The 18,600-nt window shown below is 49.1% G+C and overlaps 1 protein-coding gene across 1 annotated transcript; it reads right to left on the bottom strand.

Annotated features, from left to right (window-relative positions):
* Positions 1-13,707: 13,707 nt before the first annotated feature.
* Positions 13,708-17,646, bottom strand: PNMA3 (PNMA family member 3). Its single transcript, XM_081081913.1, has 2 exons — positions 17,604-17,646; positions 13,708-17,354 (listed from the first exon to the last, which is right to left on the bottom strand). The coding sequence occupies exon 2, from the start codon at positions 17,242-17,244 to the stop codon at positions 15,859-15,861; it is 1,386 nt and encodes a 461-aa protein (XP_080938039.1). The 5' UTR covers positions 17,245-17,354; positions 17,604-17,646; the 3' UTR covers positions 13,708-15,858.
* Between the last annotated feature and the right edge of the window lie 954 nt (positions 17,647-18,600).

Below are 18,600 nucleotides of genomic sequence, written 5' to 3' on the forward strand. Positions count from 1 at the left end.
AGCTTGCCAGGGCTCTCTGCAGTGTGGACCAAAAGCAGGGGCATGGTGGGGGAGGAACTGGGACCCTCCTGGTCGCCTGGGAGACGGCAGGGCCATTGGTTCGTGCAAGTCACGTGATGAGGCTGTTTCCAGAGCTGCTGGAGCCCTGGAATCTCTGGTGATGTCACTGGTTCCTCCCCAAGCTGGGTGCGGGGGCGGGGGGTGGGGGGTGGGGGGGCAGGTGAGGGCACAAGTGGGATGAGATAGGGTCACAGAGTTGATGTGTCCCTCTGGGATTCCATCCTGGCTCCCGCCCCTCCCAGAAATGACCCTTGGGGGCGCCAGCATTGGGAGATACCCACATCTTGTGATGCCAGCCCTGGAGTGGCTGGAGGGGTCCATGGTGTGCCTGCCAGGGCTGCCTTCAGGTCAGGGGTGGGGAGCCTCTGGGGCTTCTTCACCTGCTCTTCCTCTCCCCCTCCCTCTCTCCTCCCAGGGCTGGTACTGTCCCAAGTCTAGGCAAGGAGCAACTGGTCTAGAGGGGCACCTGGTGGGATTCTGTGGACTAGAAGCCACAGGCACTCAGGCACGGTCAGGCCCACCACACAGGACGGTGCCTACACATTCCTTGGTGGCTGAGGGCTGCAGGGGTCTGCCACTGAAGGTGCAAGGTGAGCCAAAGCGATTCGCTGTCCTGTGACAGGGGCCAGTCCAGTGAAAGGTGCCATGGCCTTTCCCATTTAGCTTGCTGCAAGTCTCAATTTAAAAAATGGGCTTGTGCTACTTAAAGTTCTACCCCTTGGGACTGTATTTTACTGTGCATCTTTGGCAATTCCTTCCTTCTTATAGCCCTGCTTTGGTGGAACAGAAGAATTGGGATCTCTGCCTGAGTGTGTGTATAGGAGAGCTGGTGTGTACCCACAATGTGTCTCTTATCCCCTGTGCCCTGGCCAGCCTCGTGGGCTCTGAGATAGTGCTCTCTAGTCCCCTAGGGGCAGCATGAGTATTGTGCCTCTCCAGAGACCTCTGTCTGTCTGACCCGGAGTCCTTCCTCTTTTCTTTGCCACCTGGGGTAGACACTGCACCAAGGTAGTGCTGCCTCAGCTCAAAACAGAGCTCCAATTGCAAGGGTCTCATCATCTTGCACCTGTCTCATTATGTGATCTGGGGCCCTGTGAATAGCCTCTCCATCTGAGAGGTGGTAAACAGGTTTCCTCAGGGTCACACCCCCAGGTATTTTGCTACCTCCCTCACCTTCTCTTTTGTTGTTTGGCATCTGGTCAGAATCCTTCTCTGAGATTTGCTTTCCCCACTCAAACTTTACTGCTCAAAGTTTTCCCGAGTGTCCAGCTTGCTCATGCTCCTTCTTAAATCACAGCCCTGGTTTATTTGTCTATGACCCTATGGATGGGCATTCAGGCTGTTCCAAGTCTTCAGCTGTTACAGACACTGTTGTCAGCAGTACCCTGCACATACCTGTCTGAGCCACTGTCAGGACTAAGGCTTTAGCATGTATACCAAGAAGTGGTTTTGTTGGAACTATGGCTGTGCCCATTGCCGCCGTGATTAGGCATTGCTACTCCATTATCTCCCATATGTGGCTCCGCTCACCCCCCCTAGCAGCTCAGGTATAGTCCTGTGTAACTCACAGCCTGAGCAGCCTTTGGTCTTGTGTAGCTTTGACCATTTGCCCATCCCACGGGGAAAGGCACTACCCTGCTACCATGTATCTTCCATGTCCCTGGTCTCAGTGAGGTTGGGCATCTTCGCACAAGTCTTTTGGCCATTCCTAGTTTTACTTTTGTGACTCTTCTTTCCTTGTTTTCTCTCCAGGGCTGAGAAGCATTGTTGACCTGTTTCTAGGAGGAAGGTCCTAGTGTCAAGTTCAAAGGCACTCTCATATTTTTACACTCATCTATCTCTGTGAAGTAGACCACATTGGAGTTCTTCTCATAGTTGCACCTTGGCTTCCCTATATGGTCTTACTCCCTCCCCCAACTTTCCTGCCTCCTGGCTTGTAAATGAAGAAACATGAGTGTTCCATCACAAACTACATTTCCCAGTTGACCTTGTGCATAGACTCCTTCCCCTTGTCCCCATTGGGGGCCAGGACCGTTGCTGCTCTTAACACCCGCCTGGCAAATTTCTGTCCACTGAACCTCAGCATTAGCCCACCTGCCATGGCTTGCACTTCATGCTGTCCTCTTTCTTGGTTTCCACCATGATTTGCTTGGGATCCTTCCTTAGGGTATTCCCATGGGAGCATATGCGGGTCCCATGTCACCAACTGTAGATTCAGTTCCACTGCTTTCAGTCTCACCTATTTCTACCTTCCTTTTGTCCCTTCCTGTTGACTCTCCAGCTCTGCCTCAGAGCACCCACTCTGCCAAGGCTAGGCTGTGATGCATCTACTGCCTCTCCTTTGTCATCTCATTTTGCTCCACCTCTCAACACAGTTGATGCTCCTTCCTTCTCAAAACACTTTCCTTTCTCTGCTTCTGTGACACCCCACCTTCTGGTTGGCCTCCTCCCTCTTTGCCTACTTGTCCTTGGAATTCCCACCAGCAGCATGGGAACTGTTCTGTGTGCCCCACAGCCTGAGCATCCTTTGATCTGGTCTGGCTTTGATTATTTGCCCATCCCAGTTCAGTGTGATGGCGGACTCCCAGCCTCAGGCCTGGAAACCCCAAGGTCCTCTCATTGGAGGGTTTGTCTGCCTGCTGATGGTTTCAAATGTTCCTCTTCCCTGAGCTCCACATGTGCTCATCAAACTGCCCACTTGGATGCTCCATGGGAATTTTAAAATATATTTTATTAATTTTTTACAGAGAGGAAGGGAGAGGGATAGAGAGTTAGAAACATCGATGGGAGAGAAACATCGATCAGTTGCCTCCTGCACATCTCCCACTGGTACATGCAACCGAGGTACATGCCCTTGACCGGAATCGAACCCGGGACCCCTCAGTCCGCAGGCCGACGCTCTATCCACTGAGCCAAACCGGTTTCGGCGCTCCATGGGAATTTTAGAAGGAATATGTCCAAGCCAGAGCACTTCATCCCCCTCAGCATACTTACTTCTTCCCCAGGCTTCCCCAAGGGTTCCACCTACCACCTGGTTGCTCAAGCAAAAATTCCAGGATTCTTTATTCCCTCTCTTTTGTTCCTGACCCCAGTCTAATCCAGCATAAGATTTTATTGACATTAGTCAGTGATTGCTGCCCCTCTCCATGTCTCTGTGGTCCCTGAACCTGCCTCCTTCTCTCTCTGCCTCTACTCTGCCCTCTCTCTACTTCACTCCCACTCACATGGCAGCCAAGGCAAACTCTGCAACACCACCAGACCAGCCTCCTCTCCTCCCTGGTGACAGATCCTCCCTGTGTTTCCCCATCTCCTTAGAGTAAATTCCAAAGTCCTCCTCCCGTGATCAACAGTCCCCCCACCCCGAAGATGGCCTTCTCTTTCCTCACCACCCACCCCCAGTCCCTGTCACTAGAGTCCTGCTGTGTTGACCTTCTCAGCTGGTCCCAGAGCACACCCAGCTCATTCCCACCTGTGGTCTTTGCCTTCCCTCTTCTGCTATAAGGGACAATCCACGGCAAGAACTTCCCATGGTGGCATCCTTCTCCTCCTCTTCCTTTCCTTCATTAAAGTCTCAGCTGAAATGTTCCCTCCTTCCAGAGGCTTCCTCTTCCTGCCAGCCACATCAAACGTGTACCCCAGAATACTCTCCATTCATATTCATTTCATATTAGCAGCATTGATTTATATGGAATCACATGATAGATGATGGTTTGGGTCTTTGATTTGGGGCACCAAGGGCTCCCTCCCCAGATGACAAGTTCCCCAAGAGAAGGGTCCTAGAACCAAGTCTGGCCCAGAGGAGGCCCTTGGTGCCTTCTTTTGAGCAAGCACTTTAATCTGTCAGCCTGCTAGCATTTGCCAGGGGCCTGCGACCTGAGGCCATGACATGAATAAGACCTGTTGTGTGGTGAACTGTGTAGCAGGGAGGCAAGTCTGGAGCAGAGAAGGTCTTCTGCAGTAGTCCAGGCCAGAGGGTGATGGTCTGGGCCTCCTTGGGCAGAAGAGTTCAAGAGAAAAGGGAAGATACAGACTCCAGAAATGGAGAAAGCACAGGAAGGGCTCAAGCCTGGTCCCAGATTTCTCACTGGTGTGTGAACCCAGAGGAAGGAAAGGCCCTTCCCTGATGTGGGGATTGCAGCAGCAGCTGTCTTTCCTTCACTTTTTTGAGAGGAAGAGAGAAATGGGGTGATGGGTGGGGATGAGTTCCTGTGATCACACGGCTATTTCAGAATCCTGTGTCACATCCAGATAGATACACACTCTGCCTTCTTCCTCCTTCCTCCCTTCTACCCTCATCACTCTACCTGTACCCATTCCCCCACCTGGCCTTATAGGCAGCTTGGCTCCCTGGTTAAGGTAAAGGAACTGTGATTGTGCTATCTGCTCAACCCAGCACCAGGAGATCTTCTATCTTTCAGCTTAGTGCCCCTGACTGCCGACACTGGGCCAGACCACAGGAAGAAATAAACCTAGAAGCACTTCATGGTGAGGTGGTGTGGAGATGCTTCAATCAGGATTCACAGAGGCCCAGGGCCACAAGGTGACAGGATGCTTCCATAACACACCTTCTTTAGTATTAGCTGTTGAGAATAAAGTCCAGGGGTTGACCAGCTTAGCTAAGAGCATAGATATTGTGTTCCCTGCCATGATGGGTACAGTACTCCTATCCAGGCTTTGCCTTCTTTGACATGAAGGGTATGGCCAGGGTCAGAGCGATAGGGAAGGGAGGGATAGCAGAAACTCAGGAGCCTTTAATCACTAAAACTCTAGGCCTAGTGACATCCTGGCTGCAGAGTTGGTTTACTGCAAAGCAGGCCTGGCCCAATGTTGTTCTTAGGCTGTATCCTACTCTCCCAGCCCTGCCTCCTCAGGGAGAAGGGCAGGTCTGCCTCTCCTGATCCACCACTTATGTGCATGTAATAAAGGTGTATTCTGCCCTATAATTCCTTGACCCCAGTGACTGAGTTCACTTCCTACCTCAGGACACTCACCCAGCCCAGTGCAGTGGGTCCTTCGTGAGCTCTGAAGGCTCTGCCTACTTGCATATGGCTCCCCTTCCTGGGCCCTCACTCTCCTGACTGGCCTCCAGTCTTCTCCAAATGCAAGCACACTTTTAGCCCCTTGGGAAGCTATTTTCAACCTTTCTCATCTCATGGCACACAAAAACTAATTACTAAGATTCTGCACACACCAAAAGATATATGTTTTGCCAATCTGACAAAAAAAAAAAAAATAGGTACAACTTTGATTCATTCACACCAGACAGCTATTGTTGTGTTGGCTGTTGTCATTTTTTAATTTCACAAATCTAAGAGAAAAGAGGTAAATGTCCCTGACTAAATAATCAGCTATTGCACGTTTTAAAAATTATTATCGCATACCAGTGTGCTGCGGCACACAAGTTGAAAATCGCTGCTCTAGGGAATCAGATGTAAGGAGGACTTTCTGTCTCTCTCCCTTGGTAAGGAAGACATGCTTTGCCATTTCCCTCCCCCCTCCACACAGGGGAGAAAAAAAATACACCCTGTGCACTTGGAGAGCTCCCAGGACCCCCACCAGACAAAACAAGTACCTTCTTTAATTCACCCAACAAGGAGTTAAGCTGTACCTGCTATGTTCCACTCATTGCAGTATGTGCTGAGTCTATGCCTGTGGGCCAGAGCAGAAATAGATCCTACCCTAACTCATTGCACTATCTAAGGGGTGACCACAGACCATTAGGAAATTATTCCTCAAAAAAATTCTGGGGAATAAACTCTATCATATCCATCAAGGGGATCCGTTGCACCCCCACTGCAGTGTTCTAGCATCCATTCAGGTGGCAGCAAAAGCTCTGTATGGGCATTTTCTTCCAGGAATGGGTGGTGCAGAGATGCAAAGAATCAACCAATATTCATTGAGTGCTTATTCCAAATCAGATACAGCCCTAGAATTCAGGGGTCTGAGCAGTGAGCACAGTCTTAAAAAATTCCAAAGAGAACAAAGGGTGTAAATCTTGGCCTTTTACCTTTTCACTTCTATGGAGCAAAGTCAATCCCCTTAAAAACCATTACTCTTGATTGTCAGAGCCAGGTGCTTGAAACAGAAAACTGTCCCCTTTTACTGTCAAGAGTCACCAAGTGTATGAGAAGTGAGCATGGACAATGCCCTGCAAACTGTAGTGTGAGGAGCAATAGAGGAAAGCCCAAGAGCTGTTCTTTTTCTTAGAAAGAACTGAGATTTTGACTTGTGGATTGTGTTGGGGTGAATGTGGAGGTTCTATATAATCTTGATTTTTAAAAAATCACTCCTGAGTCTTTGTGGACCTGCTTATACATGTAATATGGCAAATATGATCAGTGCTACAAAGGAAGCTCAGTGCTATATGGGAACTCTCTAGGGGAGTATGAGTTCATCTGGAAAGTCAATGAAGTCTTCCTAAGGAAATGGAGCTGGTAATTAGGGTTAAAGGACATGTAGGAGAGACCTAAGGGAAGGAGGAAGGCAAGAGAATTCTAGGCTGAGGGTATAGCAGTGTTCAAAGGTCCAGCAGTGGGGACAATATTATCTAAGAGGGCCTGAAATATGGCAGATTGAGTAAGGGTGGAAGGCTGTTTCAAGATCATTGTGATTGGCAGACAGATACCACACCTTTCAGGCTGTTTCAACCAGGTTAAGGATTTTAACCCTAATTTAAAGCACAATGGGAAGTCATTGTAAGATTTCTGAACAAGAGATTTAATGTGATCAGGCTTGCATCCTAAGAGATCACTCTTTGTTGCAGTGTAGACAAAATTTTGGAGATGACAAGGGTGTCTTTAAGAAGACCAGTTAGTGGGCTACTTCAGAATCCTAGCCAGTAGAAAACAGCTTAGATGGGAAATAGTGTTTGCTCACAACCGTCCTCACACATGGAAGTTGACATCTAAAATATTTGATCCTAAGTTTAAATAGTTGTAAACACAAATTTTCTGGCTATGTTGTAAATGTTGACATTTTAGAGTACAAGTTTAATTTCATTAATTATTTTGATGGTATCCAATGAAATCTAAATACCCAGGCAATTTGATATCCATTATCATCCATTTAAAAATACATGAAAAGGTTCTTCTCTAAGATGGAAAATTGGCATCCACATTTCATTACTTTGAATTCATATTTGCATCCCTCTTCCCTCACATAGTTTTATTTGAGTGTGATCTATTGTTTTTCTCACCATCTTTTATGGACACCTATGGTGTTTCTCTGCAATAAATATATACTAACAAATTGAAATGCCTTTTTATTCATTGTGACCTTAAGACTAATTTTTAAAAAATTTTTCATCATTACAATTATTAATCCTAGCACCCCGTTGTTCAGAATAACAGAGATAGTGTAGAGATAGTACAATTTTTATAATTAATTAACATGGAAAGTAAAATTTGGTTGGAAATGAATCTTTAGAAGAAATGGATGGGACTTTTTTTTCGATGAATTAATGTTTTCATGGACGAGTATGACGTGTACAAATATGAGTTAGGATCCTGTTCTAACTGTAATCCTACCTGTCTTTTTCATCTAAGGAAGTGGATAGGAGCAAAAGAAGATTTAATATAGCATGTCATCTTGTGGCAGGATAGTAAGAAGCTAGGAAAATTCCTGGGCAAGTAGAATGGGGAAACTGAGTCAAGAAAATTAAACAAGGCCAAACAGTTTGGGCAGATTGAAACCAGCTTGTGAATTGCAAGACCTTATCTTCCCTCACCAAGGATACTTGAGAGCAAATGGTTTATATCTCGCCTCCCTAACCAAAGAATACATAGCTTAATTCACCTTGGCCTGGGAAAATAGAGAACAAAGACCCAATTAATGCCATCTGTGCTGGCTAAACCCAAGGACAGATGAAGTCGGGGAACAAATAACAAAAACCCCATTCAAGCCAGGCAGACCTAAGATAAAAGTAAAACAATGAAACAGACCACAGAATAAGCCCAAACTCCCCTTTATATTCATTTTGATGCATCAGCATATCAAAAATGAACCTGGAAAGTCAATGTGTATTCTACTGAAACCCTCCCCTAAGATTCTCGCCTGCAGAAGAAACAAAAAAGGATCAAAAGCCCTCAGGACAAAGACTCAATTCAGGCTTACTCTAGAACACACCCATGCCCCTTCTGGGGCATGAACTTTTTTTCCCCCCTAAACTCTAAGGGTCTCCAGGATACTTGCAACCAGGGGAGCAGTGGGCAGCGGCAGCTTGACTTGGACTCACCTCCTGATCCTGTCTCTGACTTCCCAGTGAGCTAAAGCAGCCCTGTTTAGGCTCAGTATTTTCCTATAACAATTCTAGACAGCCTAAGCAGATCACCACCTATGCTCTCCTTGTTTCTTCTCCCCTAATTCCTTCCTTTGCTTCACTGTCCCCAGCTTTAATAAACATACTTTCAAACCCATTTGGACTCATGTTGTGAAATATTTCCTGCACAAAATCAAGAACCCACACACTACAGGCCTGCCTGAGGCAGACCCGCTCCAGGCCAGTCCCTGACTGGTAACAATCTCATTCTGTGAATTCCTTCCATGAGGTCTGTCAACTATCACTCAATGGTCTCCCATCAAAACTTGATTTTAGCCCTGTCCACCACGTGAAGACCCAGGAAGAGGGTTCTCACCAAAATGCAACCATGCTAGCACCTTCATCTTAGACTTCCCAGCCTGCAGATCCATGAGAAATGAATTTCTGTTGTTTAAAGCTAAAAAACAAACAAACGAAAACACTTGTCCTTAAGGACCTATCAGTCAGATGACAACTCGATTAAGTCCTTTGCTGAGCACTGGAAACAACCTGACCTGCAAAAGGATTGGTTCCCCCACTCATTAGTCTTCATTTCCCAATTTCTGAAAAATATACCAAAAAGCCTCTGTGAAGACCTGGCTATGGAGTCTCTCTTTCTCTTTCACTTAGAACTATGTACTCTGTTTTACCTGATTTACTGGGGAAAATCTGGGCACACTGAATGTTAATTTAAATACACTTTTTATAATAATTACTTTTTGATAAAAATGCTCTTACCTTATACATGTCTTCAACATTGTTATAAAAACCTTAAAGTTGCAGCTCTAGCTCATTCAATATATGAGAAATACATGTTGTGTAATCTTACTGGGGAAAACCCTAATCATTTGTCACACTACTGAGGGAAATCAGCCTTCATTTCTGTCAGAACATCTGACTTTATTTTTCAAATTAAATAATTGTGTCAATATGCAGTTGGAAGAATATTTTAATATATTTTTATTTATTTCAGAGAAGAAGGGAGAGAGAGAGAGAGATAGAAACATCAATGATTACAGAAAATCATTGATCGACTGCCTCCTGCACACCAGATAATGGGGATCAAGCCCACAACCCAGGCATGTGCCCTGGCAGGGAATTGAACTGGTGACCTCCTGGTCCATTGGTTGATGCTCACCAATGAGACATGGCAACTGGGTTAGAAGAGTATTTTTGTACCACTAAGGAATACATGATAGGTTATTTCTTTGCATATAGATATTACTAGAAATGACAACATCAAGATTTAAATGCCATAAAGGCAATAAACTTTGTCCATTTTCTAAAACTACTTTATTATCAACCTATAAATTTGTAACTAAAATTTTATGTTATCAAATAAGGCATTATAATGGGAAGCATGATATTCATCATTGCATGTATTCTACTCTAGTGCTGGTCTTTGGGGAATAAAAAGTCATAATCAGGTAAACTTCAGAAACAAATCCTATAATTTTGTTAAACATTAGGGTCAACATTTCCTCATTTCATACACTGCTAAAAACTAACTGGTCTAGTAGCTAGTGGAATGCTTAATGCTTAGTGCTGTATGAACCATCATCTTTGAGGCTGTGTTATGGAGCACCTAGTGCTATGGACCGAATCATGTCCCCTCCCCCCAAATTTGTATGATGAAGTCCAACCCTTTGTATCTCAAAATGTAAACTCAATATAATTTAGATAGAGTGGGGCTCTTATCCAATATGACTGTTGTCTCTATAAAAAAGGGACATTTGGACACAAAGACATACACAGACAGAGAATGCCATTAAGATATTAGATTTCTGCTGCCACAATCCAAAGCTACCATAAAGTAGGAGAAAGAAATGAAACACATTCTCCATCATAATATGCAGAAGAAACCAATTCTGTTGACATGTTAATTTCAAACTTCTAGCCTCTAGAACTGTGACAATAAATTTCTCTTTTTGAGAAATTCCTGCCCAGTTTATGGTAACTTTTTAAAAAATATATATTTTATTGATTTTTTTTTACAGAGAAGAGGGGAGAGGGATAGAGAGTTAGAAACATTGATGAGAGAGAAACATCGATCAGCTGCCTCCTGCACATTCCCTACTGGGGATGTGCCCACAACCAGGGTACATGCCCTTGACCAGAATCGAACCTGGGACCCTTCAGTTCGCAGGCCAATGCTCTATCCACTGAGCCAAACCGGTTAGGGCTATGGTAACTTTTGCTGCAGTCAGGAGCCTAATACACCTGGGAAAGTTTGGACTCTCCTAGAATTCATATCCTACCCCAGGGAATAGCTTGGCTTTCTCCTTAAATACTGGTTCCAAAGCCACTGCAGGGCTTGCCCACATATTTTGGCAGGTTTGGGACCCTGGTTGCCAAAGATTTGTTCTGCAGGCTTTGGCTGGAGTTGACCATATACATTGGCTGTGCTATGTTGCTCTGTCACTTCCTTCCCAATTGGACTTCCATAGTTAGCTGCTCCTCTGTGTCCTTCTTGGTGGTTTAATGGAAGGTGATTTCCACAGTGCTCGAGTCAGTCTGATTTCTTCATATCATGAGTGTGTGTGTTAGGGAGCAGTGATCAGCATCCTAGGAGGGGATGTCACAAGCAATGTTCCTTGTAGGCAAAAAAGTTCTGAGCAATCCAGTAGTTCACTTGTTACTAGCAGTGACAGATGACTATAAGCAAGATGTCTGGCCTTCAATGCGATGACTTACTGGGGCAGAGTTGGGTTAAATCGAACCTGCCTGAGTACGTGGTCCTCACACACTCCCTGGCAGAATGGAGTCTTTTCAAGGTCATCTCGGAGGAGAGAAGGCTGCCAGTGACGCATGGCCTCCAGGGCAAACTCAGACCCTCCCTTTTGGGACATGGAATGCCCCCATGGCCTGTAACTTTGGGTAAGAAGGAAGGGGGACTAGCTGACAAAAACAGCTACCTCTAGGGACTGAAAGATGGCCAGGCAAAATGCTGGTTTCCTTTGGAGAAGTTTGGCCCAGATCTGCAAAGAGATGCTGTCTAACAGGAATCTGCTTGACTCCCAGTTCTGGTGTTCCTCTAAACTCAGCAGATGACAACATTCTGTGATCTCTGGATTGACTCATCGCCTGGACCTCTGTGGTCATTTCTGGTGTGACACAAATGTTTCCTCTAGTCCATCTCCAACACTGACCTTTCTATTTCACAGACATGAAAGGAGAGGTCATCCCTCTCCTTCACAAACTTCTGGGGTAGTGATACTTCCCTAGAGATTCTGGTGGCCTGCTGCACATCTGGGTAGCAGTCCAAAGTTCTTAGCATGGGCACCACAGGCCCTTCATGGCCCCATCCAACCTCCCTGAGGGCCTGTTCCCTCTCCTTGACCTTCCAACTATCACCCTGTGCCCCATCCATACAAACCTTCTCTCCAAATATCTTCTGACAATTTGAACCCAACCACTGTACTGTGAGGTCTGACAGAAGATAAACAAACAATGTGGGGCCAAAGATCAGGCCAGCAATTGATATGGAGGTACTTTCCAGTCTATGAAAAAGAGACAGAGAATCCAAACAGCATGTGGCAGTCTTGCTGAGTTATGGAATTGGATGCTACTCCATTTTGCAAGCAGTATACTGGATAGAAGGTACCTGGGCATAGAAAGAGCTCCAGAGTACTGCACAAAGTTCTTGCTAAGCCAAGACTAGCTCCGCATGCTCAGATTGAGATACCACATGGTTGGACACAGAACACCTTCCAGAAGCTGTGAGCTGGAGAAATACCAGAGCTTACAAAGTATTCTTACCAGCCAAAGTGGAGAGACCCTGGATATTCCTTACAGAATCCAGAAAGAACACATATTAGGAGGAAGACTCAGATAGCTCTATAAGATCTACATTAACAAAACTTAAAAACAAGTATTGAGAGGCTCATGCTGGTCTGTAAGTAAACTAATTGCCTCCTGGGACAAAACTCAACACAGAAACAAAGGAAACAACAAAACCAAGACACTTAACAGCATAACAGTCAAAATATCCAGCCTCTATGCAAAAATTTCAAGACATGGGAAGGAGAAAAACATGATCCATAACCAAGGGGAAAATGTGCCCATTGTCCAGAAATGGCAAGGATGATGGGATTAGCACATGAGGACTTAAAGACAGCAATCCTATATAATAAGAAGCTAATATGCATATTGTCCCCTCAGGAGTTTGACTGAATGGGAGTTCAACCTCTTGCTATGACATGCACTGACCACCAGGGGGTGGCATGAAATGAAGGAAGGAACCAGCAGGAAGCTGGCATCCAGGGGAAGGAAGGCCCCAACTGACCCTGATCACTGGCCAGGCCTAGGGACCATTCCCATGCATGAATTTTGTGCACTGGGCCTCTAGTTGTAAATAAATGTGTTCCAGTATTAAAAGGAAAAAATGATTATAATGAAAGAACTAATGAGAAAGAATCTCAATAGAAAAATGACAACTACAATTAAAAACCAACTAGAAATTCTAGAACTGAAAAATACAGAATAGGAACACTGTAATTGATCCAAATATCTCTCACAGACATGCATATTTACTGACACACAGTCACACATATTCACACACATTTCACTCTCACATATTCACACACTCATTGACACAAATATACATTTATACATACTAATACACATACACTTACAACACAATCACTCACATACTGCCTTGCACACACAAACTTATACTCACACACTAGACGTATTCATCCATGTACACATTCATACATGCTCACATGCATTCACTGACACATATCCACTGACACACACTAACGCATGTAAACACACATTCACACACACACACAGTCACTCACACATGAACATACAAACTAATACATACAAATGCTCATATTCAACACACTCATAAACACATTTATACTCATCACTAACACGTTCACACAGCCTTATATACACATTCACACACATTCACAAACTCATTCATACAGACTTTCACACACTTACATTTACACACTTTCACACAGGCTGGCCTGGTTTTGATACTCCAGGTCTGAATACTCTTATCCCCAACAAGACAGTGAGGAATCCTGGGACTGCCAGCTGTCCCTTGCCCTGCCTTATTCCTGGAGAGTTCCCTGAGTACCCTAGGAATCCAAGCAGCCACTGTCCACTCCCATCAGCATCCTACTGATGGGTACCACCCAGCCTACCTAGCTCTGTTCCTTTGCCCTGATCCATAAGCCACTGTTCCCTGGATGGTGACCACTGCCTTTTGCAATTAGGACACTTAACAGTCCTCATGGGCCTTGCCCAGAACATACACCAATGTTAACCAGGCCACTATTAACCCTCCACCCCCAGCAGACCTTTCCTTCAATTGTCCAAAGCAGAGGCAAGACTAAGCTGAAACATTCAATGAACTTTATTGAAGAGAAACATTTACTGAATCCATTGAAGAAAGGGAATAACAACACAGAGAGGAGCTTCTAACTGCCACTAGAGCCCATAGGTCACGCCCACCTCCTGAGGTCTCTAATTAGGTACCTCAGCTTCCACTGCACCACGGCCCTCCCACCATAGTGTACCTTCCTGAGGGCCCCATGATTGACCTTTGTAGACTGTGGGTGCTAGTGATGTCCACTCACTTCAGGGCTCCCTTCCCCTCTGAACAATATGCTGGGGCCTGGCCCTGCCCTGTGGCCTGCACAGGACAGACACGAGACACTGGAAAACACAGCAGGGGACACTCCATCAAGCTTAAGAAACTGAGTCACAAGGAACAACAGGGTGATACATCAGAGCACAGATTCCGTGGAGCCTCCGGCAGCTGCCTTCTGTCCTGGTCCAGTCTTCCTTCCCAAGGTCACCGGTGAGCGCCGACCATACCTTTGACCATCTTTCCCGGAGTCTCTTGGGGCTGGCTTGGGGTCTCTGGGGTAGGGTGGTGGTGGGGAACTGCTCAGAGAAGAACACACACACATCTCCACAAGCACAAGCAGCGGTTGGCCTAAATCTACACCGAGAAAGCAGAGGCTGAGCTCACGACACTGGACGAGAGCTGGCAGAGCCTTGGCTGGCAGTGGAGCTCCCAGCACGTGCCGGAGCTGATAGGCGGCTGCCCCGGGGTGGGGGGGCAGGACACCCACCTGGGTTCACACACACCTAGAGGCTCTGCATAGGAACCATGACTACCATGTCTGTATGTGTGGGGAGGGGTGATTATTTGACATGTGGGTCACCATGGGGCCTACAGAGGAATGGGTGGGGGCCTCCCTGTCCCAAGGGATGAAGAATGGAGGTTCCCATGACTGGCACCCTCGAGATGGCCCCTAACCTCTCCCAGGTCTGTTCGGGTGGCAGATGTCTTCAGGTGCCCCTCATTTAGGCCTGGGAATGCTGCTCAGGGGTGCTCCCAGGCAGGCTGCCCAAGGTGGCAGGGTTTGGGGCTGGGGGTGGCCTTGGCATTGGTCGCTGCTGAGTGGTGGTTCGCCAGGCCAGTTCTCATTCTCCTGGCTGCTGGCTCCACACCTCCAGTGGCCCTGCATAAACAAACAGAACAAAACACTGCCCCTCCCAATAACTCCCCTTCCTCCTGACCTCCTCTTCCTCTCCTGTTCACCTCCTCCTCCTTTTCTGCTCACCTTGTTCTCCTCCTCCTCCTCTCTTGCTCACCTCCTTCTATCCTCCTCTTCCTCCTCCTCTCTTAATGACCTTTTCCTCCTCTTCCTCTTCCTAGTTTTCCTCCTCCCCCTCCTTCTCCTGTCCTCCTGCTCCCCCCTTCTTCTCCTGCCAGTTGTGGTACTAGCCCAAGTCGCCACACCCCTGCAGGCTGAGCCCATGCTCTCCCCTGGGGCTCTCCTCTCTTTGCCCTCCTGCCCCTATAGTCTTCCCAGGCTGCAGGGGGAGGAACTGCCTGCAGGCTGGGGCCAGGCTGTCCTGGGTCTCACTGGCGCAGGGGCTCAAGGGTGGTGCCTTCGTGGGGCTCCCCTAGAGCAGTGTAGATAATTCTGAAGACGGGCTGGACTCTGCGGCCTCCCTTCCGGGGGAGGATCACCCCATTTCCACCGCGCAGCTCTTCCTCACAGTTGCTGGCTTCTTCTGGCAGGGGTGGTCCAGGGGAAGGTTCTTCTGGGCTTGGTGGGGCTGGTGGGCCTGTAGGCATTATTAGCTTTGAGTCTACAGGGTGGGTGTTTGGGGTGGCTAGATATTGGGGCTCATGCCAAAGTCCTCAGCTGCAACTCTTTCAGCCTCTGCCATGGTGGGGTCTTCGCTTGTGGCTGGAGCACCCCACGTGCTGGGTGTGGTGGCCGCCTGCTTGTATCGCCGGTACCTCTTCAGGGCCCTGTGCTTGTCTCTCCCCGAGGGGAGTTTGGCCTCATGGGTGGGGTCCCTTTCAGCTGCTGGAGGATGAGGGGGCTTAGCCTGGTCCTCACTGCCCTGCTCCTCCGCCCCACTGAAGTCCTCTGTTATTTGAGTGGAATGCCCCTTCCTTTTCTTCCAAGATCTCTTTCGTCTCCCCCGCCTGTAGGAAGAAGAGCTGCCCTGTCTTCCTGAGCCTATCTGGCCTTGGACTTGGGATGGCTCTTGTCCCAAGCCCGGTCGCCGTTTCCCGACTCTATGGCAGCCTGTCTCATCTGCCTCACCAAGCGGCGGTTGGGAGCGTTGCTACACTCTGCCCTGATGTGGCCGTTTTCTCCACAACTATAGCAGAATGTGTGGTGTTTCCATTTTCCTAAACTTCCAGAGCCATCCCTTGGCACACCCCCCCTGCGGCCCCTGCCCCTCCTGCGCCGGGAACTCTGGGAAGGCTCAGCCTGCAGAATTTTGCCAGGGTCAGGGAAAGACACTGCTTGGAAATCACAGGCCCTGGCAGGGGACCTGAAGCCTGTTTCCAACTCATCCAGACACTCCCTCGGAGGGCCCACAGTGGCCTCCCACTCCTCCTCCTCACGCAGCAGCTTCACCAGGGCCAAGAAACCAGGAGGCTTCCTCCGCTGTCTCATCAGCTTAAGCCTGTCTCGAAGTTTGTCAGGAAGGTTCGCCCCACTTAAGACTTGTTTCAGGCGCGTCTGATTCACATTCCTCCGGGATACGGCATTTTTTTCGATGGCTTTTTGGAGCAGGGGTTCCAACCGGACCACGAAACTAGACACTTTCTCTCCTGCCTCCTGATAGGCCTTACAAAACTTCACATGGGCAATTTTGCGGCTCTCCACGGGCCCAAACACCTGTTGCAGGGCTTCCAGGCACTCCTTCACAGTTATGGCAGCGTTGTGGGCGCGGAGCCCGCTGACCACCTGGAGAGCAGGCCCCCGCAAGCATTCCATCAGCCTCCGCCTCTTCTCCCCCTCAGGCACCTGCCACATCTGGAGCAACTCAGTGGTGTGCTCCAGCCAGGCCTCAAAAGCCAACGCCCCTGGGATAGACATGGTGTTCCCAGAGAACACCCTGAGCTCCCGGTATAACATCTGTTCTAGCAGAGGCTGCACTACTGCCCCCAGGCTCTGGGCCCAAATCCAGAAATCAGGGGATATGGCCACTCTGGGAGCCAGGCAATTGATGTCTGATCCAAGGACTCTGTTCATGTCCGATACTGTCCGCCTCTCCTCCTCTAAGAAGCGGTTCAGTCTATTGAGAAATTCACCGTCCGAGTTCCGAGGTTTTACCACCACTCCCCAAGGCCCCCCCTTTCCTGGGATTTCCTTGGGGACCAAAGCATAGTCGATATCTTGGGCAAGCTCCAGGAGACACGCTTGGGCATTCTCCTCCCTCCTGAACATCCTGCCAATGACCCTGTACCTGCCCAGGTGACTGAGAGCCTCCTGAAGAGTCTCCTCAAACTCATCCTCATCACAGTCCTCAGGAACCCCCAGGATGAGCATGGACCTCTGGGTGTCCAGATGTTCCCCCCTGCACCAGTCCTGCAACAGGCTCAAGGGCATGGCCCCACTCTCTATGCCGGCGTCTAACTTAGGGGGAATGATCAGTGAGCGATGCACAGAAATTTGCGCCAACTCCCAGGGCGACAGCAGACAGCCCAGTTCTCCACCGCCTGTGAATACGAACGGGGCGAGAGCCAGGTTAATGCTGAAACCCCCCCTCCAACCCCTTTGCTGCCGCCCCTCCTCCTCTGGCAGCGCCTCTGCAGCCCAGGCTGGACCCCCACCCTCCGAAGGCCCAAGGGGGCCGCAGCCTCCTCCCCACACCGCTCCCAGTCCTGGCAGTCTGCCGCAGTCCCGCCAAGCGGGTGGAGGGCAGCGGGGTCTCCAGGTTCCAAGCGCGCCTTCCCCAAGCCTGGTACCTTCTCCTGGGGTGGAGTCCTTCCTGGTATCAGTCCCAGAAAGAGAGACACGGGGCGACGCGCAGCGGGGGTGGGGGTCGGACGCCCCTCTTTCCCTGGCTCTCTGGCTGTCTCTCCCTCTTCCTTTCCCTGTTCCCGTCTCAGCGCAGCACGTGGGACAGCGCTCTGGCGCCTGCTCGCCACCGCTCTCTGCAGTGCGGACTAGGGGCGGGGGCGCAGTAGCGGCGGAGCATGGACCCTCCACGTCGCCCCGGAGACCGCAGGGCCATTGGCGCGCGCGGGTCACGCGGCAGGGCGGTTGCCACCACTGCGGGCTCCCGGGGACCTCGGTTGACGTCACCTGCTACTTCCCCCGCCTCCGAGGGGGAGCGGGCACAAGTGGTAGCCCCTGGGTTCCAGCCCTGCCTCCCGCCCTTCCTGGAACATGCCATTGGGGCTCTAGCGTGGGGTGGGGTCCACACGCTGGGGTGACTGCCAGAGAATACTGGACGGGCCCAAGGTGCGCCCCCACGGGTGTGTTCAGGCCAGAGGTGGGGAGCTGGGGCTTCTTCACCTGCTCTTCCCCTCCCCATCCCTCTCCCCACCCCGGACTAGTCCTGCCTCAAGGCTAGGCATGGGGCACCTCCTCTAGAGGTGCACCTGATGTTATTCTTTGGAGTGGAGGCCACAAGCACACGTGTGCACTCACACACACCACGCAGGACGCTGCCCACACCGCACTTGGAGGCTGGGGGCTACAGGTGTCTCCCACGGAGGGTGCAGGGTGGGTCAAAGGGATTCATTGCCCTTGTGACAAGGACCTACCTCAAAAAGGGTGACCTAGTATCCAGCTTGCCTGGGGCGTTTCCCATTTTGTGGGCTGCAAGTCCTGTGTCTGGAGAAACTGCTTTCTCCACTTGGAGCCTAATCTCTTGGGCCTGCCTTTCCCTGTGGGCAGTGGGTTGTCGGTTTTGCTGTTTCAGTTGGGTCCCAGGAAGGAGGGAAGGAGTGATTGCTG

The sequence above is a fragment of the Myotis nattereri genome (assembly GCF_964212035.1).
Source record: "Myotis nattereri genome assembly, chromosome: X".
Classification (NCBI taxonomy): domain Eukaryota; kingdom Metazoa; phylum Chordata; class Mammalia; order Chiroptera; family Vespertilionidae; genus Myotis; species Myotis nattereri.